General features: G+C 40.5%; 1 protein-coding gene across 1 annotated transcript; it reads right to left on the reverse strand.

The window, feature by feature from the left end:
* Positions 1 to 667: 667 nt before the first annotated feature.
* DNAJC25 (DnaJ heat shock protein family (Hsp40) member C25) lies at positions 668 to 21,296 on the reverse strand. Its single transcript, XM_069575433.1, has 4 exons — positions 20,847 to 21,296; positions 7,882 to 8,034; positions 5,254 to 5,724; positions 668 to 3,855 (listed from the first exon to the last, which is right to left on the reverse strand). Exons 1-4 carry the CDS (start codon positions 21,177 to 21,179, stop codon positions 3,733 to 3,735), a joined length of 1,080 nt encoding a protein of 359 aa, XP_069431534.1. The 5' UTR covers positions 21,180 to 21,296; the 3' UTR covers positions 668 to 3,732.
* Positions 21,297 to 23,923: the final 2,627 nt, after the last annotated feature.

Genomic DNA, 23,923 nt, shown 5'->3' on the forward strand with positions numbered 1-23,923 from the left:
GTAGGGCCAGGAACTAAACACTGGTCTGTGCTCGGTCGCTTCTGACTCTTTGCAACTCCATGGACTGTAGCCCACCAGGATCCTCCATCCATGGAATTTTCCAGGCAAGAATACAGGAGCAGGCTGCCGCTTTCTACTCTAGGCATCTTCCTGACCCAGGGATCGAACCTGCATTTCTTGCGTCCCCTGCATTGGCAGGTGGACTCTTCACCACTGTGCCACCTAGGAAGTCCCCATCCTAAACTTGATCTTAGCCAAAAGGCCAAGAAACAAAACTTTGATCTGGCTGCAAAGCCTGAACCATGTGACTGCATTCTGCTCACTCGTCTTGAGGTCACAAAAGAAGACACAGTGAAATGGGAGGAAGTTTCTTCATCCCCTAATAAAGTTGGAGTGGAGTCTGTAAGAAATCCCATATGTCTCTGACCTAAAGTTATGTGACCCATTATATACACAACTGTCAAGGATACTCTGATACTTTAAGAAGCTGATTAAGTTTATGACAAATTATGTAGGCTTTTTACTTAAATAATGTGTAACATTTCTCAATTGCAAGCCATCTAATCTACTTAAAGACCCTAAACCTATGTAAATTGTAAGGCTTATAGAGTAAGTCCTAATTCTCTAAAAAGATCCCCTCATTTCACAGATGAGGAAACCAGAAAAGTTAATTTCTTTAGCAAATTTTATTTAGTGATTAAGGTTCAGATTTGGCCTTAGTACATATTTAAATGTGAAGAGTATCACATTTTGTAAATAAAATTATAATTCATCCATACACAACTATTTTATATAGGTATCAACATTTACCTGCCTCAAGGGCACAATTATAACTCCAGAGACCATGTCCAATACAAAGTCTTTTAAGTAGCTAGACCTATTCATACTAATGTCTAATAAAAGCCATTTCTCTTTAATTTCCACAGAACTTTCAGTTTGGGGCTAATTCACTGGTTTAGAACATTAGCAGAACGTAAGCTTAGCAGTTGGCTTCCACTCAAGGAAAATATTTCCAAGGCATGGGTGTAAAAAGTTTACTGCCCTTTCAGTCCAAAAAATAATCTCAAAGGAAATAAACTACAATTTTCTAAACATACATTCAATAGTACTAAAATAGTTGTCAATTCTATAAACTGAACTATTTTTTCATGTAATATTTTAAATTTCTATATACCACTTGTAGTGTTTAAAATTCTAGGCATGGTCCTAGGCATCTACTTGATAGATGTGTTATGAAACTGCAATCTACAATTTGTAGAACTTGGAGAATTCATAAAGAAATTAGACCAATGAAGGAAGGATCAGTTTTGGAATCTGCTATGAGGAAATTTGATGTGAATGTAACTCTAAGGGTAGTTTTAGCACAGACCTCAATTACATTAAGTGATAATAAACAGAAACCAATAAGCAACTATGCTCTGTAAACTCCTGAATTCCAAGTAAAAAGGAAATGGTGATAGCTCTAAAATGAAGCTCAAGAAAGATTTTCTAACTGTAGTGGGATTCTGGGATCCCCTACTCAAGATTCTTCTCCAGATGTTTCTAAAATGGAGAAGCTGTTGGGTTTTTGGTGGGGATGGGCAGTGTAAGGAGACAGTAAAGATACCCAGGATACTTGAATGACACTTGGGATACAACTAACTGCCGTTCCTTTCCTCCAGGGTTTTGGAGCATAAAGCCATTTTGCTGAGGAAACGGGAGAGAAGAACCACAGTCCTGTGAAGGAGAGTCCCTTCCTCTTACCCATGCAATGGCCATGATTCCAACAGACAGACCAAACTTTTACCAAGGAAGCAGGTTGCCAGGAACAATTCCAGAAATGAGATTCCTATATAAAGACCAAAAAAAAATATACAGCAATCTAGCATATATATGCAAAATAATATCCAAAGATACACTGCTTTCATCAGTCAACTTTTATGAATGCTAACACATTCAGTCCTTTCATTTTTCCTTATCACTAGGTTTAAAAAAAAAATACAGTTAATCATTAACTTATTTGAAGTTTTAACAGAAGGGCAAGTACCTAGATTTCTTTCTGGTCTTCGTAACATATGGTACACACTTTCATTCTTAGATAATACTGTTGTGTGTCAAATGTATGATAACACGTTCACTGAAACAGGGATTACTGACTCTATAGACCAACTGCAGCACCTTTAAAAGGCATTCATCTATGGTTAAGAGTTGGGCATTTGGGGTTTGAAACACAGCTTCCTATAATTTAGGGCTGTGACTTCTCCACCCTCCCAAAAAAGATGGATGCATAAAACACTTTCGTCTGAAGTCTACAAAAATATAAATATAATTTTAGAGCTGCAAAAGGACCTTAGTGATAATCTAGCCAGACTGCTCCCCTAATTTTCTAATGAGGTAATTGAGGCCCTCACTCACAGAAATAAATAATCCACCTCAGGTCTTTTGCTATGTTAACAAGTGCGGTGAACTTTCCCCTCCTGCGTCTTTGTATGTGTCAGATATTTGGTCTGAGCTCTTGAAAGGATTAGTTTCCTTTGAGGAGAAACTGATTCTGCCTATCTACTATGCTATACTTTTATCCTACATCTTTTAAAATAATACAAAAGCAGTATGTTAATCTTTGACTTAAAATGGCATATCAACAAACCTGGGATATATTGCAACCATTTTATTAATATGATGGGCTGGGATGTATCTTTTAACAGGAGTACTGACCGACCACCATGAATGTATTTCGATACTCTGCTCCTGTATCATACTCGATTCAGTCAAATCACGTGTGAATTACTGTCACCTCCACATGTATAAAACGTTTACATTTCATTGTCTGATAGAACAGCACACACCCATGCACCTCTTCCTTCTGGTTTAAATTCATGTAAAGATGCTCACATAAAATGGATTTTTCACTAATCAAGGACTTCATAATATATGAACTTTTCATTACACTACTTCCGCTCTGTCTGTTTTCTTTTTTTTAATTGAAGGGAGGATTAAGAAAGCAATGCTGTGGTACAAAAAGACCTTCTTACAAGGTCCTCTTCTGGAGAAATGTTTGCGAACACAGTTATAGTCTTATAATGACTGTAATCAAGACCATCCCACAAGGACAGGAAGGTACATTCACTCTCCTGGAGAGTTTCTGATCTTATTAACAATATTATGACTGGGGGGAGATAGTATAAAGACAGCCCAGCAGAAGACTCTCCCAGAGAGATATTTTGAACTTATTTCAATCCTATAATGACTGTCATGAAGATGACATGATAATTGAATTCGTTTTGCTGAAGAAGTTTGTGTCTAGAAAGACACGCTCAATAATGTTATTAAATGCTGTTATAACTACGTTCTGTGAAACTATCAGAGGTCACAAAAGCAGAAAAATGTATCACTGTAACAAAGAATAAGGAAACACTTTTGAAGAATAAACACTTAACACGTAGTATTTTTAAATGGTATCTAATAAATTTTCATGTCAAATTTTTAACTAAAGATATAAAACTTTTAAATGGCAACTAATAAATCTTCATGTCAAGTCTTTTGACAAAATCCACAAATCGATTATAAAAATTGAACAATCATAAATGTCTTATGTATAAAGTTTGAAGGGAAAATTTAAATGTCTACATTATTCTGTTTAATTCTTGAGGAATTTTAGTTGCTGCTGAGGTGCAGTCGATACATTGCTAAAATAATTCAGTTATGAAAATGGTATCACAGTTAAGGTTTGGCATAGCAGCATCCCAGCAGTCTTCAGTCATCCACAAACGTCAGCCGTCCAGGCCCTTCATTCTTCATCCATCTCCTGTATCTTTTCCATCTAGGGTCATTTGCCAGTCTTTTCTTTAGTTCCTCTTCTTGCTCTTGTTTGTAGACCTATAAGTATAAATAACATGAACTGACTTGACAATCCAAAGAGAAATGTTTTCATTGGCTTTATGGCAGGTTTCCCTGATGCTGGGAACGGTTGAGGGCAAAAGGAGAAGAGGGCGGCAGGGGGTGAGAAGGCTGGATAGCATCACTGACTCAATGGACATGAACTTGGGCAAACTCCGGGAGATGGTGAGGACAAGGAGGCCTGGTGTGCTGCAGTCCATGGGGTGCAAAGAGTTGGACACAACAACTGAACAAGGACAGCATGTTTATATGTTTCAAATATAATTTTAGGTAAAAGTTTCCAATGAATGTATTGGTTTGTCTTCTGAAGACCATGCACCAAAAAATACTAAGCAATTAAGCACTTTAACATTCAGTATTAAATTAAAAAATAAAAAAAGAACAACTCATGTAAGAACTAGTGTTTTTTTCTACTGATTTCTATAACCTGGAAATGTATTCTTTTCTTCCTTGAAATTTTATGTAAGGTGAGTTTAAAGGCTGTAAGCATTTCTTCTCTACAACTAACATCCAATATTAAAGAATCAACACAAATTTTCTTAACATGGTACTCACTAAATTTAACAGATAACTTTAAGTATATGTTGATCCTAACCAAGGAACAAAGTGACCTTATAAATACTTCTGTCTCCAAACTGAACTTACAACTTCTTTTATCTTCAAAGATAATTATTGGTTTTTCAAAATATTTTTAAAGTTCCCAAAGAAGGTTAAATAAACCACAGAGGTTAAAAACAAAGAATATCTTTCATTTCTATAATCTTTAGTGGATGTCAATTAAAGTTAAATGGACAAGTTTTCATAACCAATTTCACAGCCATATCAAATTTTAGAAAGATATTACATTACTTCCAAATTTCAGGAAGGAATGCCTAAGATAATTTCACATAATACCATAATTCATCGCAGGACAGCACTCCATGACAGTTTATTGTAAAGCGGGCTGCTTACACTACTTAAAAGTGAAAGCGTTTCATATAGTGATTGGGTCAGCCGTAAAATTAGTTCAGGTTTTCCATACGATGTTACGATCAAAGTTTAGTTAGTGCAATTAACAGAAAATGGTGACATCCTTGCAAACATACATTCTATCCCAGTGCAATTTAACATAACAAATTAGACCATTCTTTAAATGTTTAGCATTAGTAAATTAAAGTATCTGAAGTTCATCTTTTAAAAGGACAAATTTACAGGTTAAAAACTCACTAGTTTTACTGTCTAGTTATATTGTTATAACTACTGGTTATATTGTCAACCAAAGATCTTTATCCATATTGAACTCTTCAATTTCAGAAATTAGAGCACACTTCTGTGATCCTTTAGTTTTAAGTTGGTAAGGAAGATAACAGTAAAAATCACAGCAGAGTCATTACTCACCTCATAATTTTCCTTTATCCAAAGCTCCCGTTTAAGAAAAGTTTCTTTCTGATGATCTTCTAGACTATCAAACTGAGACTTTGACATCTTCATAGATTTACGTATGATATACAGTCTTTCTTCTTCCCCGTATTCTTTGCCTTTGATGTTAAAATTATAGATCCATCGGCAATACCACACTATATACGAGCACAGGTGAAAAGGAGCTAAGAGAATCTGAAACAGGAGAAGGTCACGTATCTGGGGCTTCTGATAGCCTCCCTTTATATCTATTTTACTTTTTATAATGTTCTTTATGATGCTCTCCTCCTCATCACGAACTTCCTCTTTGGACTTTTTGTTTCTACCCTTCTCTTTGGCTTTTCTCAGTAACCCCTGCTGCTTGGCGATCTCCATGGCTTGGATACGGTACTTGGGCACTGTGGCCAGGTAGCTGATCGTCTTGTCATAGCTATTCCACCAGCTGAAAAACTAGAATATTTAACAAAGAAAAACGGGTCACTTTTATTACCAAAATTCATCTTGGTGAACACAATCCTGCCTGCAAAAAACCCATTTTGATTAAAAACAGGAACGTCAACGATCTTACTCTGTAGGTTAAAGATACAGTTGAATAATAGCTGTGTGGACATGGGAATCTTCACGACTGACAAGTCAGATAAGTCATCAGCTGAGCCAAAAAGCCACTGATTCTCCACAGGAGACACCCAAGATCAGAGGATGGCTCAGGGGAATCACACTGTACCTGTTGATCCCACATCTTTACCATCCAACTCCTCCTTAGATTGCAGTTAAGAAATCTCTCTTCTTTCTTTAAAGTTGTAATCTACTTACTGGAGGAGTCAAAAGGCAAAACGAGGTGGTAAGGAGTTTCTTTCAAACAATCACAGGGTATAGACTCAGGCAATGATATTTATCTATTTCCTAAACCATCTGTACATACCACAGTAATGTTCATCATATTATGAACTGAAAGATTCAAGTATGTTTGAATCTTTACTTATTTGGGCAGGAAAACATTAAATTATTTCTTAAATATATTCAACCACAAAGGATTTTATTATCAGAAAAAGTCCTACTCCTCATATAGTACCTCCACACATTTCAGCTATTTTACTGAATAAATACAGCAATTATACCAGTATCCTAAAATATTATAGAAGCAATCTATTAATAGAAAAAAAAAAGTGACTAGAGTATTATGTTATCTAAAACAGAAAAGTAAAATTGCCCTTCCTCTCCCTGTTGAAAAGGCAATACTACAAAAGCTGAAACATTTAAAATATACAATCTTGGTTTCAGTAGGAATTCTTTTGTCATAGAAATTGAATTTCATTTCTGGGAATTATAGAGAAGTAATTTTGAAACTAGCAAATTGCTTCATTCCAGTCACTTATTTTTTTTCCCCCCCTCTAGAGGAGGATATGATAGGTATGGTTACTTTAGGAATTATAGTAGGGAAAACTCATTTCAGGCTGAACTTGTATTTCTGTGATATATTAAAACAACATAAAATTACTGTAGCACTTTTACTCTATTTCAGGAGTTTTTAAACTGGAGCAGTAGTGCCCTTAGCCGTCATGTGGCAATGTGTGAGATTTTTCTTTGTTACAATGGTGGCAAGCACTACACCCCTGGCATTTGGTAGGCAGATGCCAGGACTTATTAGGCCTGGCAAATCCAAATTAAGGAATTTGGATTTTTCCCCAAGTTTAATGGGAAATCATTGAAAAGTCCTATGAAAGTACAGTTTGGTCCTTGAACCAACATGAAGGGGGCCCATCCTCTGTAAAATCTGCATGTAACTCATAGTTGGCCCTCCATAGGTGCCAACTGTACACAGACACGGTGCCTCCCTATCCTCCAGTTCAACCAACCTCAACTGTGTGGTACTGTAATGCAGGACCGCAACTAGTGAAAAGAATCCAAGTATAAGTGGACCCAGTATAATTCAAACCCATGCTGTTCAAGGGTCACCAGTAAATCATATGGATCTAGTTGACATTCACTCTGGCTGTTATACGGAAAATATAGAGCGGGCAATGCAAGGAGATCCAACCAGTCCATTCTGAAGGAGATCAGCCCTGGGATTTCTTTGAAAGGAATGATGGTAAAGCTGAAACTCCAGTACTTTGGCCACCTCATGCGAAGAGTTGACTCATTGGAAAAGACTCTGATGCTGGGAGGGATTGGGGGCAGGAGGAGAAGGGGACGACTGAGGATGAGATGGCTGGATGGCATCACTGACTCGATGGACGTGAGTCTAAGTGAACTCTGGGAGTTGGTGATGGACAGCGAGGCCTGGCGTGCTGCAGTTCATGGGGTCGCAAAGAGTCGGACACGACTGAGCGACTGAACTGAACTGAACTGAACGAGGAAGAGATCTGGGACTTTTGTTTGGTAATTAGTTTCAGTAGTTATATAATGACATGCACAATTTCTTAGATTTCCTGCCATCAAAGATTCTAATACTATCAACTGATTAAATATTTTTCTAACATAAAAAATTAATCTGAAATGGAAGTGAAACTGCACAAAAGCATACTTCTAGTTCAGTTTTAATGACTAGCACTACGCAATGTGCACTCCTTCACACGCACATGGATACACACATCCATCAATACACACCTGAAATACTGAAATGGCGCACACGCTGACCAAAATCACAACTCTCACGTCCACTTTGGGGGCTAAGCGCCTGCTGTAGTAGTGGTAGTAGTGCCTGTAGTACTCCTCTGGGTGATCGAGCATGTAATCATAATCTTTTCGAGTTTCTTCATCCTATAAAGTAAAAATAACAAGACACCCAGTCTCATATGACAGCTCATTAAGTGGCCTTAGTTAATAATCTGTTGAAGTTAAACCCAGAATTTTATAATTATATAGTCAATCTGAGTAAAAGGACAAACTGTCCAAAAAATTTTCCATAATTCCTCAAAGGCACACACAAATTTGTTTCCAGAACTTTAATATTAGGTATAAAGCAAAATTTAGATTTTTCCTCAAATTCTTGAGTACGATTAGGCCTCCTGGAAAAAATAAAAACACTTCAATAGCAATGAACTAAGCTTATTTAGCCAGTGCTGTGGTGCTAATAAGGATATAGATTTGTTCTTATCCTTTAAGAGCATGCTGACACCTACTCTCAGTCACTGTTGATAGAAAAAAGAATGTTTATTTCTGTTGTGTATATTCACAATCATTTCCCAGCCTTGTATAGGAGGTTTTCTTCTGAAAGATTAAGATAACAAAAAAATAGACAAAACCAGTCTATGCCCTCAAAACTGAATTATGTTCATCTCAAGGAAACACTGAAACACTGATGGAGTAGAATGGTCAAAATCTACCTCTGCGACTTTAGGCAAAAATTTTAGCCTCTCTGAGCCTCACTCTTCTCCACTTGTAAAACAGAGATATTAATAGCTCCCCTACTAATTTTACAGGGCTGTTTTGGATATCAAATGACATATATCATACAAAAACATGCTAAAAATATGTACTCCTTTACTATTATAACACGTTTTCACAGCCCAGTTCATAAAGTAATAGATAGCTCTTTCTTAACTATGTAAACATGCTGAAAAAATTATAGCCTTCTGAAATGCTGCTCAAATGTTTACAAATAAACATTTTTTAAAACCTTCTGTAATTTTAATCAGTTTGTAACGGGTACAAATGCCAATCTTTTACTGAGTTACATAGGTTAAAAAGCTGTTAAATTATGATTTGCTTTTTTTTAATCCCACAAAAACCTGTTTTTCAGCTTGTCTTGTTTCCAGAAAAAATGTTAAACACTAAAGCCACAGCAAATTCTTTTATCTGTAAGTGAGTACAACAGAAACCATTATGAAAACAAAAATCTTTTTTAAACCTAGAGGATTTCTTTCTATGATAAATTAATTATTCAACATTCATAAAGCTGCAGATTATTAGCAAAACCATTTCAAAATCTACGTTTAGTTCTTTGTAACCACAGAGGCGCTTGGATCTGTTCCAGGCCTCCTCCTGAGTCCTCCAATATGCAGTTTCTTAGATTTAAAATAAAAAGTTTGCTAATGACAAAATCTTTCCTGTACCCATTAAAATCATTATATATTTCCTATGAAGAATTCTGAATCTGGAAAAAAAAGAAAAGAATTCTGAATTTGAATGAGCACACTCTCGGTAACAGTTCTTACATTCATTACATTCAAAATATTTTTTATCTCTGACTAGAATTTGAAGCTAGATGAACTAGTATCTAGTATAATTAGATGTAAATATATTTAAAGTCTATTCCATGGCACTATATGGAGAGCCGATATGAGAATCATCTGTTATATAAGGAAAGGTGAGCTCAGTGAATTTTCAAATTCACTTCTTAAACATTCTCTTTCATCAGAAAAGATTTTCTCAGGGGTTCCCTGGTGGCCTAGTGATCCTATGCCAGGCTTTCACTGCAACCGCCCAGGTTCAACCCCTTGTCAGGGAACTGAGACCCTGCGAGCCGCACACCACACGCCTCAGCTGTCAGTCCATTATTCCTCTGTAAGCCATCACCATATTCTAGAGCTTCTAACCCAAAGGGGGTAAAACGTTACAGGTCATACAGATGGCTCTGAAGACCAAGGCCTACCTGATGTACCTCATGTTGAGTACTTCAGGACACCTTTTGAGAATTTTTCCATCCTCCCTCCTTTTTTTTTCGCTTTTTGGACTAATTTTATAGGTATGCTGTTTCTGGCCTGAAATTATTGCCTTTCAAACTCAGCCTCCCAGCCTTGGCAGATGCTTTTTGAAATGTATTTGTTCAAACACGATTCTTCTCCTTGCTCCAACTAGATGAAAAGTTCTGAAACTAACTGCCCCCGGGGTGAGGCTCCTACAGTCCTCCAGCATCCTTATCTTGGCAGAGCACTCAGCCGGGTCTGACTGTCTGCACTCCCCCTGGCTGCAGCATCCAGCGAGATCTGAGTGCCACTGAAATGCGCTCTGTGGACACCTTGCGTTCGGTGGCTATGCTCTTTTCCTTGTTCTCTTATCTTAGTAAAGGTCATAATCCATGGAATGCAGATACCCTTCTTTAAGCATTTCACCCGTGTCTTAGCCCTGAGTCACTATCTTCTCACTGCTCCCTAGATCTGTGACTTCATCAAGCCCAGAGCTTCATTAACAGGATGGTCATCTAATGCTCCAGCACCAGCAACTTCAAAATTTATACCTTATGTCTGGCCCCTCTACTGTCACCAGAGCCTGTGGGGTCTATTGAGGTCCCTCTATAATGAGTCCTCAAACTACCTCATCCCTGTAAATGGTTTCAGGGTCAAGCCTGACTTCTCTTAGAATGGTTTTCTTTTCCTTGGGGCCCATAACTTCATGACCCTGTTTTGTTATAGCATTTATTCAGCCACAATCTTCTTTCTTTACTGGGTTTATAGCTTTCTCTCCAGAATGAAGAAAATGGATTTTAAGCTGAGCCATGCCTAATACACTTTACAAGGTTGTTTCAAGGTTGGCACAAATTGAAGAGTTAGGGAGTCTCAACAAGCTAAGTCAAAGTCCTACTCTTCAGTAACCTACTAAGTTTAGAATCAACCTAATAAGAACACAGGACACCGGGAATATTAGGAAAAAAGAAAAGACAGACTGGGACCCAATTAAAGAGTTTCATGTCCATTCTTATTTTAATATCATGTATCTATTTTTTCTCCTACCCATCTTGGGACCTAAGTAGACTCACTGTTTGTTCGTTTGTTATCTCCAGTGCTTCCCAGTGGCTAGTAAGGTAAGTTCAGTTTTCCTTGGCATGCAACAAGGCCTCCATAACTGGCCTACATTTACCTACTTAGCAACATCTCATCACTCTCTCTTCTTTTGCCTACAGCAAACATTACATAGCAACTTCTGGAATTTGGTGTGTTCTTCTTAGGTATAACATGCTCTTTTATATCTATGTCTGAACAGATAATTCACTTTAACTCAAATGCGCTTTCCTTTTATCCAACCTTATGAGCTTCCATTAACCCTTAGGACATAAACAATAGTAGACAGATTCAGACCACTCTTGCTACACTTATTACCTATTTATTATAGCACTTATCACATTGTAATCATCAGGGTTTTTTTCTTTGCCTTGAATGAGAACTTCTAGAAGGCAGGTAGGGTGATCCATTAATCTCTGTATATCCAAGGCCTAGCACAGTGCCTGGCATTCAATAATTATCATTTCAAAACTGAATGAAATTTTGTAAAGGCTCTCCCTCACTGCAGACATCTCCCCAGCAACCCAGGTCTCCACCTCACCATGGGTTATCACAAAAACCTGGGCTTGGCAGAAATGACTGCTTGATTTTATAGCTTATGAAGATATGCTAATGTGGCTATAAGAGCTTAAACCTTAAAACAGTGTAATATCTTACCTTTCAATAAGGTAGTACTTTTTCTTTCAGCAATTTTGTGGATCTTAAAGTCCCAGGGTCAGGAGATTCCAGCTTCTTTCCAAAGCCAAAACCTTTATACTCGTTTCTTCCTCCTCTCTGTCCTGAGCCTTGACAAGCAGGGCAATAAGCTCCTTGTCTCTAATCTCTACAGGAAAAAATGGCGCTTCTGCTGATGTTCACTCCACTCCCAATCCTCTTGGGCATATGCAGGAGGACTGGAACATAACCACCAATATCTAGATCAAAAGTGAATAAGAGGAAACCCACAAGCAAAGAAAGTACTGAATCCTTCCTTCTCTTGTGAAAATGATCATTCCCCCCTCCCCAGAGGCAAAAATATATTATGTTCTTGTCCTTGAAAGAAATAATGAATTGTTTGATCTCAACAGATATAAACTGCAATAATTTGATATTGCAACCAGTTTCATATTAAAAATTTTCGATTACACAAACAATAGAAACCATTTAGGATGGTAAAGGCCAAGAATCAATAATATATGAAAATACAGTAATAGTTTGTTCTTAAAAATATATATATTCATCCTATTTTTGAAAGAAATTTACACACAAATGATCCTTTAAAAAAAAAAAAAAACACCTAATTTTTCTTCCAGACTATTACATCCTACCAAAGAGGAAGAAAGTTAACTGTTCCGAGTTTCCATTTCTCTTCCTGTTCCCTGTCCAGCAGCCACTCAGGCAACTATCCTCTTAAACATCTTCTTTTCTCAGTCTGCATGCGCTCACAGCAACTTTCACCATTTGCAGTATCACTCTATACCACGTCAGAGTGACACTCAGATCTGTTTTTCCTGCTCCTCTTATTTTGAGATATCTCCTGAACATTTCCTAAATGTAACATAAATATCTCAAGTTAAGCATAGTCACAATCCAGATCTATTCCTGTGTTTCAGTTTGTTAACCAACTATATCGTTACCTGAGCTTAAAAAAACCTTAGTTATTTTCAGCTCAAAAAATAGTTATGCAAGGCATTTAAGCCATGTGCTGAACACAAAGGGGGATAAAAAGACAAACAAAAGTCCTGGCCTCAAGGGCTCCCCCATGTACAGGAAGAATCTAGCAAGCAAGAAAAGCCGTGGACTAAGCACTGACTTCTCTGCCTGAGACCACTGGTAATAGGGTTCACAGAAGGCATGAAATGGGTGCTCAATCTTGAAAAGCAAGTAAGATGCAGCAAAATCTGTTCCAGGCAAAGGGAGCAGCAAGTGTTAAAGTACAGAAGCAGAGTGGACAGAATAGATTTGGTGGAGCTTAGGCACTCGGGAAGTTTAGGGAAGAAAGGAGGAGCAGATGCAGCCAGGAAGACAGGTTCGACAAGAACTGCAGGGGCTCGTACACGCCAGGCTCACGTGTTAGAGTGTGAACGGCCTGCGCTATTCGAACATATAATGGCTTTCAAGTACGAGACTAACAGCACTATAAGTGTGTATTTTTGGAAGATAACTCTGACAGTATTATAAAGAATGGAATGAGGGAAAACAGATTTCAGAGACTAAGAAGTAGAAAAATTAGACTTCTAGTGATTAAAGGGGTACAGGAATCAATCACGTTGAGAACAGTGATGTTTCTAATTATAGTCACTCTGTGAACCATGTTATTCTAAGAATAAAGGAAGAGGGCATCAAGCATGGAGAAGGTGCAGGGGGAAACTGTGGAAGATTTTGAAATGGGGAGGAAAAAAATTACTGGACAGCTTTTCAATGCCTGGAGTCTCCAGGGATCACCTATTCCTGTAGGAGGGGCATGCTTTTATTTATTTTTGAAAAGTCTACTTTAACTTTGTAGGAAAAAAATTGTGGAAAACTGGGGGTAATACAATAATTCTTATTCACACAAACTGTGTCCAGTAGAATTAAGAGAACTGATGACTGCCTTGTCACACTGACCAGTTATTATAGGCATTTCAGCACTCCTTGTCTTGACTGTAAAGGGTGTGACACTTTTTCTCTTGGGGCTCATCTGGTAAAGAAACCGCCTGCAATGCAGGAGACCTGGGTTCCATCCCTGGGTTGGAAAGATCCCCTGGAGAAGGGAACGGCTACCCACTCCGGTATTCTGGCTTGGAGAATTCCATGGACTATTCCACGGGGTCAAAAAGAGCTGCATAAGACTGAGAGAGTTTCACTTTAATATCTTATTGGTTCCTGCATTAATTAAAGAGCTAAATAAAATCTTTGACACATGTTCATTTTGTATGAGAGTCATCCTCTTTTAAAATTTATGCTTTTAACAAAGATAACAGAATTGGTTTCATGTTTAATTCTGGGTACCTGTGCTACAAATGAGAGACAATTTAAAACTATGAACCCAGAGAATGCACAAATTTCAGGACTGTCATGGATGTTGTTGAGTTTCATTAGGAAGAGCTTAGAAAATAAAAAGGAAAGAGTACCCAAAGGATAAGACTAAGGAAATGCAATGTTTAAGGTGAAGGCAGAAGAAAAAGAAGGCCATACAGACTGAAAGAAATGGCTAGAAAGTTCAGAGCAAAGGGAGAGAATTACATCAAGGCAGTCAAGGGACAGCAGCTTGAAGAACTACTTGGTGGCCATCCAATGCCACAAATAGTTCCAAAAGGGAGAGCAGCCCTCTGATCTGAGGCTTAGCCATCACTATTCACCTTGGGAAGAACAGTTCCAGGATGTGTGCTGATGCACACGTCAGTCTGTGACAGTTTAAATGATGGGGTATAAGCAAGCAAGGACAGCCACTGGTGAAGAAAGCAGAAAAATGTGACCATAGATTCAAGGAATGAGAGCTGAACCAGTTAAGAAATTCCCAAGTTTTCAAAGAGGAATGGTGAGATTCCAGAAGACTAAGGTGGAAGTAAAATGACTTCAGTCAAGAAAAGCTTCCTGCCTTCCGCAAACCATCCTCAATCTTGTTCCCAGAACTTTCTTTCTGAAACAAACATCAGACTTGTGTTACTTATCCCACTTTCAAACATCTGGTAACTCGCCAATACATAAAGTTCAACACACCTGAACAGTTTAGAGGGGCCACCCCAAACTACTTCCAGTCTCCTGAAACATTCTCCCTACCATGCACCTGAGAGGCTTCTAACCTAGAAACAGTAGATCCCCTACAATCTCTAAAAGTACACTAAGGGTCTTTGTGCTGTGAATATCTCAAAATATTCCGTTTACCTATGATAAACCTACACAAGCAAAATTAACATGTCAAGTGCTTAGTTTCTGCCTAGAATTACATCAACTCAGTAGTTTTTGTGTTATTCAAAAGCTCTGATGGGTTGTTGATAACATGTGTCAGGGAGTCACAGCACTAGAATTAAACACATCTGGTGTTTAATCAACCTTGGCCATAAGTAGGGAGTAATAGCTGGGAGGGATTGGGGGCAGGAGGAGAAGGGGACAACAGAGGATGAGATGGCTGGATGGCATCACTGACTCGATGGACGTGAGTATGAGTGAACTCCAGGAGTTGGTGATGGACAGGGAGGCCTGGCGTGCTGCGATTCATGGGGTCGCAAAGAGTCCGACACGACTGAGCGACTGAACTGAACTGAGTAGGTGACATTAAGGGATGAGTGAAAAGTAAACAACACTTATGGGTTTAGAGCAGAAATAGCCAATGTGACACAAAAGGTACCACATCCTTCTGGGCCAGTGGCAGAACTGTCCAACACGTCATCTTTCCCACTAAACCCAGAAAGTGAAAGTGAAGTTGCCAGTCGTGTCCAACTCTTAGCGACCCCGTAGACTGTAGCCCATCAGGCTCCTCCATCCATGGGATTCTCCAGGCAAGAGTACTGGAGTGGGTTAAAGGGCCCCCAAATTTATAAGTGTTACATGGAGTTGTGACCAATCAGAGTTTGTATGAAATGAAAACTATCTGCTATCAAGCTTACTTAACGGCTGTTTATCAGCATCACAACTGTAATACAAATTCACATCATTTCTATTATTTTTATGGATACACATTTATTATGAATGTCTGATTAAAATGTGGATCAATGCTGAAAAAGAAAAAATAATAACACCAATAGGATAGTAATACCAATAAGTGCGGCTAATTTTCTTCCTCCAAAACAGAGTCCCTGGGAAAAGCATAAAAGTGATGGTACATCTCACTGCTGGAACAAGCCCTGCACACTCACAACTCCATGTTTTCGTTGATCGAGAATTTTCTCTACCAGAAATGTCCCTTCACAGTCAACCGTGGTGACTGTTCTAGATCCAGATCAAAGAGTCCATTCTTCTCCAGTGCTCCACAAAGAAATAATTGTGCCCTCTCAGTGTTGCAATATAATCTACACAACTTAAATTATATAACTTAAACAAATAATAACTGAACAATAAGCATGTGTCTCCTTACTATACTGGAAGCTTAAAGGCGGGAACTGTGCCTTTCTCATTGCTATGGTCTCCTCCTTCAGAACTTAGGTCAGTACCGGCTAGGAGACAGGGTTGATTAAGAGAATATACGAAGGCAGAACAATAAACCGTGACATAACGGGGCAGGAAGTTCAGGACGCCCCTGCTGCCAAATCATTCTTAACTGCGAAAGTCCTGCCACATCAACCAGACCGATAAAGAGAAACTGAAGTGTTCCTGGGACTTTCCTGCCAAGACAAGGCTGAAGCAGAAGGTACTCTCTACACATCCCTTCAACGTTTCAGATAACCTGCACGCCAGCAATACCTCCACGGCCTTTTCTGTGTTCTTCTCTTGTGATCTTACAAAATGCTATCAAACTCTACCACTGTCTACCAATGACAGGTTTTATAAGTGCATCCTTCCTTACCACCTGTTTCCTCACCTGCTTACTTCTATGCCAGCCTTCTCATTTTATCTAGCTCATCCAATTCTTATGTATACGGAGAATTAATGTTCCCACTTTAAAACCCTGAGAAAATAATTTCTCCTTAAAAATAGAATTGTGATTTTTCTCTCACATAGGAATTTTTCATTCATATCTATCCAATTTATTTTATCTGTACCACTCTTTCAAGCTACAGTTAACTTGGGGTAAAATGTCAAAGTAGGCTTCATATACCCGTGTCAAAACACCAGAAGTCCACTTTCAATTGTCATCCTATCTGAATCTATCTCCAGATGGGAGCATGTATTCAACAGACTTTCATTATCTATGTGCCAGACACTGTGCTAGTTGCCGCAGATATATATGCAAAAATAAGGTTTAATGGAGAGGGGAGATGGGCTACTCAGCATTTACAGTGCAGTGTGATAAGTGCTATATCCACATAAAAAGATCCAATGTTGACAGAGTGACAGTCTGTTTACTTAACTTCCAAAGTCCATGAGTCCCCTGAATCCCCAGTAGTCAAACTCACTAAATAGTTATTTCATCATCCTAACTCATGTTATGAAACAAATATAAAGCAGCGTGTGAAATCATAATGGTTTCAAGCCCTTGCTGAGATCTAGAAGCTTAAGTTATTTGAGAACATGAACTAAGCATGACTTGGTAAAAGCATCTGGCAAGTTCCCTTTGCCCTCCATTATTACCATCTTTTTTCTGTTTGTTTTTTTTTTTTTCCCCATTCTATCTATTCACAGGAAGAATCTCTGTTGCTATAAAAACAATGACCAACTGTGATAATATCTCCTTGTCTGACCAACTACATTTAAATCACATTAGTATCACTTTTTTAAACAATCTCCATCTAAAAAAACTCTCTCAAAGAGGTGTTTATTCAACCAAAACTAACTTCAGAATCATAAACCCACTATACCTTACACAAATATAATTCTCATTTTGGTGAGTCAGAGATGCTTGGTTGTTACAAGTTTTAATGGAACACCACTGTAAGGTTACAATGAGGATATAATATAGCTTCTTATTTATGTTCAAAAAAAATTAAGAGGCTTGAACACACCAAGAATAAGAAATTAGGGAGGTTATCAAAAAATTATGGGGGAGAGAAAAAAAAAGGCTCCTGGCTCCAGTGAATTTACAACTGAGTTATTTTGGATTTCACAAAAGAAACAATTTCTGTCACATACTATTCCAGAGATGGAATCTACCTGAGCATTCTACAAAGGAAATACAGAATCAACTTTTCCCGCTATATGCCGGCAATAACTGAACATGGCTGTGAAGGAGAACACAGTCTTTCCAAGGCCCTACCAAGATCCTCCCTCCTTTTCCACGCTCACAGGGTTTATTGCTAGTCTTTATGGAGAAATATATAGTGTGTATCAGAAAGAGCAAATAGAAAGGAAAAGTGGTCCCAAGTCAGCAGTGCTGCCCCCATGAGGTGATATATGGAATTCCAGGCAGGTGTCTGTGGTTATCTTTACTCCAGAGCCTCTAACCTCATCAACTTCTCCCACTATTTTGTCTGACCTGCTCAAAGCAAAAGCCAGATGGACCTCTTAGCCCTCCTTCCAGGCTGTGAATATAATCCAGGTGCAACATATAACAGATTAACAGTGGCTGACACATAACAGATATCAGACATAACAGATGTAACAGCGGTTACACCTCTGTTGCCTCGGGCTTCCCAGGCAGCACAGTGGTCAAGAATCTGCCTGCCAATGCAGGAGAAGCGGGTTCAATCCCTGGGTCCGGAAGATCCCCTTGAGTAGGAAATGGCAACCCACTCCAGTATCCTTGCCTGGGAAATTCCATGGATAGAGGAGCCTGGTGGGCTACAGTTCATGGGGTCACAAAGAGTCAGACACGACTGAACACGCATGTCGTACCACACACTGTTGCCTAGAGGGGATGACCCCAGTTGATCAGATCACTGCATTCTCCAGAAATTATAGCTTCTGACAACTTTCTCACCATTCTCTGTTATGACAGCAATAAAATCAGACCACCCTATTTGTTTTTTTATACCTGCTTACACACACAGCAAGACAAAGTCCTCTTCCTTATTCCAGGAGAGGGCATCTGCAATGAAGTTTTTTTAAAAAAAAAAGTTTCTGGAGGTGTTCCAGTTGCAAGTGGAATCCATATCTATCTCTATAAAATAAACATGGAAGTTTTCACAGAGCTCAGCAAGGGTCCGAACTAAGTCCAGACACCCCTTTTCTCTCACAGTAATTTCCGTTCTCCTGAGTAATAATGAGTAGGGTTGGGGAAACTATAGAACACTCTCTCACTCACTCCAGCACCACAATTCTAATTCTAGAATTAGATGCCTGTTTGGAGGCATCTGCAGCTACCACAAGCCTGTCCCAATCAAGAGGAACAGTGCACCTTTCTCCAGACATTACTCCTTTTTAACTGCCTCAACGTTCCTTGTTCTTGAGTGGACAAATTATTTCCTCGAGCTCTTCATCAGCTGGCGAATCAGTGCTAAACTTGCAGAAACACTGAGAGGCAACCGTGACACAGCCACCAGCTCAGCCTCTGCATTGGTCGCTTCGAGGAAACAGCAAGAACAGTCAAGAGTCCTGCGAGCTCCCCCACCCCCACCCCCCGGCCAGATTTTCTGTACCGTCTCTATCTCTTGGCGTTTGTTTTCAAAGTTGTTAATATTACGCTCACCCTTTTCACGCCAAATCTACCCATCTCCAACCCCAGCAGAAGGCGAGAGTTGCCAGTGTTTCTGCTGCCTCTCTTCCGGACGCTCTTCACCTGCCCAGTGCTCCCTTCTCTGCTACGAGGGCTTTGGAGGCGCAGTGGCAGGCGCTCTGGCTGCTTGTTGGACCGCTCTTTCCTCACTGAAGAAAACAGACTGGAGTTTCAGGTGCCGGGCTGCCTTGGATGAAGAATTTCCCCATCTTTCGGCAGTCTTTCCTTACTCACTCTTTATCCTAAATAATAGACAACCAAGCCCTCTTGGTTCCCTGTGGCCACAGCACTTTCTCAAACCCCCACCCATTCCTCAGGTAACTGCCAGTGAAAACTGCAATCTCACCAATGCTGGTACGAATTTGGTGCATTTTATGGCTCTATATTATCTGAACTGCTCTGGAAAGCAAGCCATAAACTCCTTGACTCAGAAGTTTCAGCCCTAGAAATCTTATCTGGAAAGATAATTCACAGTTGAATTATACTATCCCCACTCAAAGTAGTCGTTAAAAGCAGACCATACAACAACATGAAAAACTGTGCCTCAAAAAGAAAGAAAAAATAGGAAAAAAATACAGTATAACTGCAACTGCTGTTGTATTAGCATGAAGAGACCCCTGAAACAGTAACACACCAAATATGATTCGTACTTTGTGATTTCTTATAGTTTGCTTTTTGCTGCAGTAGAAAACAGGATCAGACTAAATCTCCCCAACCCCATAAGTGTGTTAGTCGCTCAGTCATACCCGACTCTTTGCAACCCCATGGACTGCAGCCCACCAGGCTCCTCTGTCCATGGGATTTTCCAGGCAAGGATACTGGAGTGGGTTGTCATTTCCTTCTCCAGGGGATCTTCCCAACCCAGGGACTGAACCTGGGTCTCCTGCATTGCAGGCAAATTCTTTACTGACTGAGCTAGGAGGGAAGCCCTCCCTATTTGCATAGGACTCAATAAATCCTTTGTTAAATAACTACAGAAATATTCACGAAATATTTCCTACTAGAAATTCTCAGAGTCTTGAAACTCAAGTCATTAAGCACCAAATTACATCTCCTATATAGGAAGTTTTCCATTGATCATTTAATCCTCAAAATAACCTTCTGCGCAGGTTTCATGGCCATAATCCTGCGTATGAAGAAACAGGTACTCTAACATATTAAGTCACTATCCAAGGTCACATGGGGGTGTCAGAGGCAAAAGTGAAACACCTGGTGTTCTCAGTGTTTTTCTAGAACCTATGCCCAAGCTGAATGTCACAATGCCATCCCCCGAAACCAAGTTCCCGTCATGTCAGATTGGGGCGGTCGCAGACACTGGAGATTTTCCAGTGTTCTATCACAGACCTCGGTAAGAATAATCACCCTGCTTTCCAAGTGTGAGCTGCATCTTATTAAAATGCCTTTGCATACCGAAGACAGCCACAAAAAGTAGGGGGCTAGCTACTCCCCAAGACTGAGGGGGTTCCCATCTTCGTCAATGGGCCATGTGGGCTCCCTCACTTGGGAAAGCCCGAGCATCCTAGTGATGGTAGAGGCGGTCGAGCCAGGCGCCGGAATCACAGGGAGCCTCGCTCCACCGGCCAGGTGACAACGGGGTCGCGCCGCGCGCTTCCCTGCCAGGTCCTCGCAGCCCCCAGGCTTACCTTGAGAGTCTCGTAGGCGGTGGCCACCAGCAGGAAGGCCTCCTCGGCGCTCTGCGGCGTCCGTCCCGGGCCCTCCTCGCCAGGCTCGGGCCGGTAGCGGTCGGGGTGGTAGCGCCGGGCCAGCTGGCGGTAGGCCCGCGCGATCTCCGCCTTGCTGGCCGTGCGGCTCACGCCCAGCACTTCGTAGCAGTCCCGCGTGCCGCAGTAGAGTCCCTCCACCAGGGCCGCCGCGGGCCGCGCGAGCAGCAGCGCGAGCAGCAGGGGCGGAAGCAGCACTAACCAGCGGAGGTTGGCAGCCCCGGCGCCCCGGCTCGGAGCGAACGGGATCGCCATCCCGGCTGGGCCACGGCTCCGAGAGCCCAGCCGCACCCCGGCACTCTGCGTTGCGCCCTACTCGGCGGCCCGGGCTCAGCTCCACGTCAGCACGCGGCGCCTCGGCGCAGGCGCACCGGGCGCGGCGGCCGCAACCACTTCCTTCACGACCGTTGCTAGGGGAACAGGACGCCTCAGCAGCCCGGCCGCTTCCGGTAGTTCTGGAACTTTGTTCCTAGTCCCACATAACTGGGTTTGTTCTCAGCCTGACAGACCTAAAGGATGTCTCTGTCTCTGAGGTGCACTTAACCAGTGTGTGCATAGCGCTCTATTGTCCCCCTTCCCACGCGGTTTTTAAGGCATCACGACCTCAACGGCTGCGGTTGGTAATCTAGCTCTCATGCGGTCTGGTTTTCAACGTCAAGATGTGTACCCAGGGTTTTAAAGTCGGGTCTCGATAACCCCATTCTGCCTTTCCAAAAGTAAACTAAACTTTTAGAGATTCTAGACGTTACCTGACTTAAAGTGCATGGCCATCTTGTTCTGGGTTTCTTAGCCTCCACACTATTGACATTTCAACTGGATAATTCTTTGCCTTTTAGAGGCTGTCCTACGCATTGTAAGAGACACACTAGATGACAGTAGTTCGGTTCAGTTCAGTTGCTCAGTCATGTCCGACTCTTTGCGACTCCGTGAATCGCAGCACGCCAGGCCTCCCTGTCCATCACCAGCTCCTGGAGTTCACTCAGACTCACGTCCATCGAGTCAGTGATGCCATCCAGCCATCTCATCCTCTGTTGTCCCCTTCTCCTCCTGTCCCCAATCCCTCCCAGCATCAGGGTCTTTTCCAATGAGTCAACTCTTCGCATGAGGTGGCCAAAGTACTGGAGTTTCAGCTTTAGCATCAGTCCTTCCAATGAACACCCAGAGCTGATCTCCTTCAGAATGGACTGGTTGGATCTCCTTGCAGTCCAAGGGACTCTCAAGAGTCTTCTCCAACACCACAGTTCAAAAGTATCAATTCTTCGGTGCTCAGCTTTCTTCACAGTCCCAACTCTCACATCCATACATAATCACTGGAAAAACCATAACCTTGACTAGACAGACCTTTGTTGGCAAAGTAATGTCTCTGCTTTTCAATATGCTATCTAGGTTGGTCAGAACTTTCCTTCCAAGGAGTAAGTGTCTTTTAATTTCATGGCTGCAATCAACATCTGCAGTGATTTTGGAGCCCCCAAAAATGAAGTCTGACACTGTTTCCACTGTTTCCCCATCTATTTCCCATGAAATGATGGGACCAGATGCCATGAACTTTGTTTTCTGAATGTTGAGCTTTAAGCCAACTTTTTCACTCTCCTCTTTCACTTTCATCAAGAGGCTTTTTAGTTCCTCTTCACTTTCTGCCATAAGGGTGGTGCCATCTGCGTATCTGAGGTTATTGATATTTCTCCCTGCAATCTTGATTCCAGCTTGTGCTTCTTCCAGTCCAGTACCACCACCCTAATCCCGACAATCAAAAATGTATCGGTGCATGGGTGCTAAATCGCTTCAGTCATGTCCGATTCTGCGACCCCATGGACTGTAAATCTCCAGGTTCTTCTGTCCATGGGATTCTCCATGCCCTCCTCCAGGGGATCTTTCCAACCCAGGAATCAAACCCGCCTCCTGCATTAGCAAGCAAGTTCTTTTACCACTAGCACCACCTGGGAAGCCTCGGAAATGTATCCACGTCTTCTCAAATGTGTTCTGGAGTTACAGGTGCAAGAAAAAATACAGGTCGTTCAGTTAAATTTGAATTTCAGACAAACATTTTTAGCATAACAATGTCCCAAATATTACATGGGACTGTATAACAGCATGAAGAACTTTATCTCAACAAAGTTGTTTGTATCATTCATTCAGTAAATATCCCTTGAGTCTTTACTATGAACTAGGAGAAGGCAATGGCACCCATTCCAGTACTCTTGCCTGGAAAATCCCATGGACGGAGGAGTCTGGTGGGCTGCAGTTCATGGGGTCGCTAAGAGTTGAACACAACTGAGCGACTTCACTTTCACTTTTCACTTTCATGCATTGGAGAAGGAAATGGCAACCCACTCCAGTACTCATGCCTGGAAAATCCCATGGACAGAGGAGCCTGGTGGGCTGCTGTCTATGGGGTCGCACAGAGTCGGACACGACTGAAGTGACTTAGCAATAGCAGTAGCAGGTACTGTTGTAAGCTCTGGGGACATAGTGGTGAGAAAAGAAGACAAGGTTCTTGATCTTATGAAGCATATATTCTGGTGGAGGATAACAGACAATAAACAAGCAAATAAATGAATTTTAAGATACAATAGATTCTTTTAAGAAAAGGAAACAAGGTAAAGATAGATATATCCTCTAACATAGAACATATACTATATATGTGTATATGTATATTATATTCATATATATGTATTATATATATATAGATATATACACATATGAAAGAGAGAAAGAAGTAATGGAAACATATAGGAAAGCTGTCTACCTTAAAATTATTAGAATCAAGACAAGTGCTAGTTCAGGTCAATTATTCCAGGAGGAATTAACATCTAAACTGACTCTATTTTTAAAAATTAAATTTATTTCTTTTTAATTGAAGGATAATTGCTTGACAGTATTGTGTTGGTTTCTGCCAAACATCAACATGAATCAGCCATGGGTATACCTATGTCAGTTAGAGACATAGGTATATGAGACATACCCTATGTCAATTATTCCAGAAGGAATTAACATCAAAA

This window comes from Ovis canadensis, chromosome 2 (assembly GCF_042477335.2).
Source record: "Ovis canadensis isolate MfBH-ARS-UI-01 breed Bighorn chromosome 2, ARS-UI_OviCan_v2, whole genome shotgun sequence".
NCBI classification, from domain to species: Eukaryota; Metazoa; Chordata; class Mammalia; order Artiodactyla; family Bovidae; genus Ovis; species Ovis canadensis.

Coding starts and splice junctions, on each gene's coding strand:
- DNAJC25 (XM_069575433.1), bottom strand. CDS start 21,179: ATGGCGATCCCGTTCGCTCCGAGCCGGGGCGCCGGGGCTGCCAACCTC. Junction 8,035..20,846: donor CCGCCTACGAGACTCTCAAG/GTAAGCCTGGGG, acceptor TTTACTTTATAG/GATGAAGAAACTCGAAAAGA. Junction 5,725..7,881: donor GCGCCATTTCAGTATTTCAG/GTGTGTATTGAT, acceptor TAAATATTCTAG/TTTTTCAGCTGGTGGAATAG.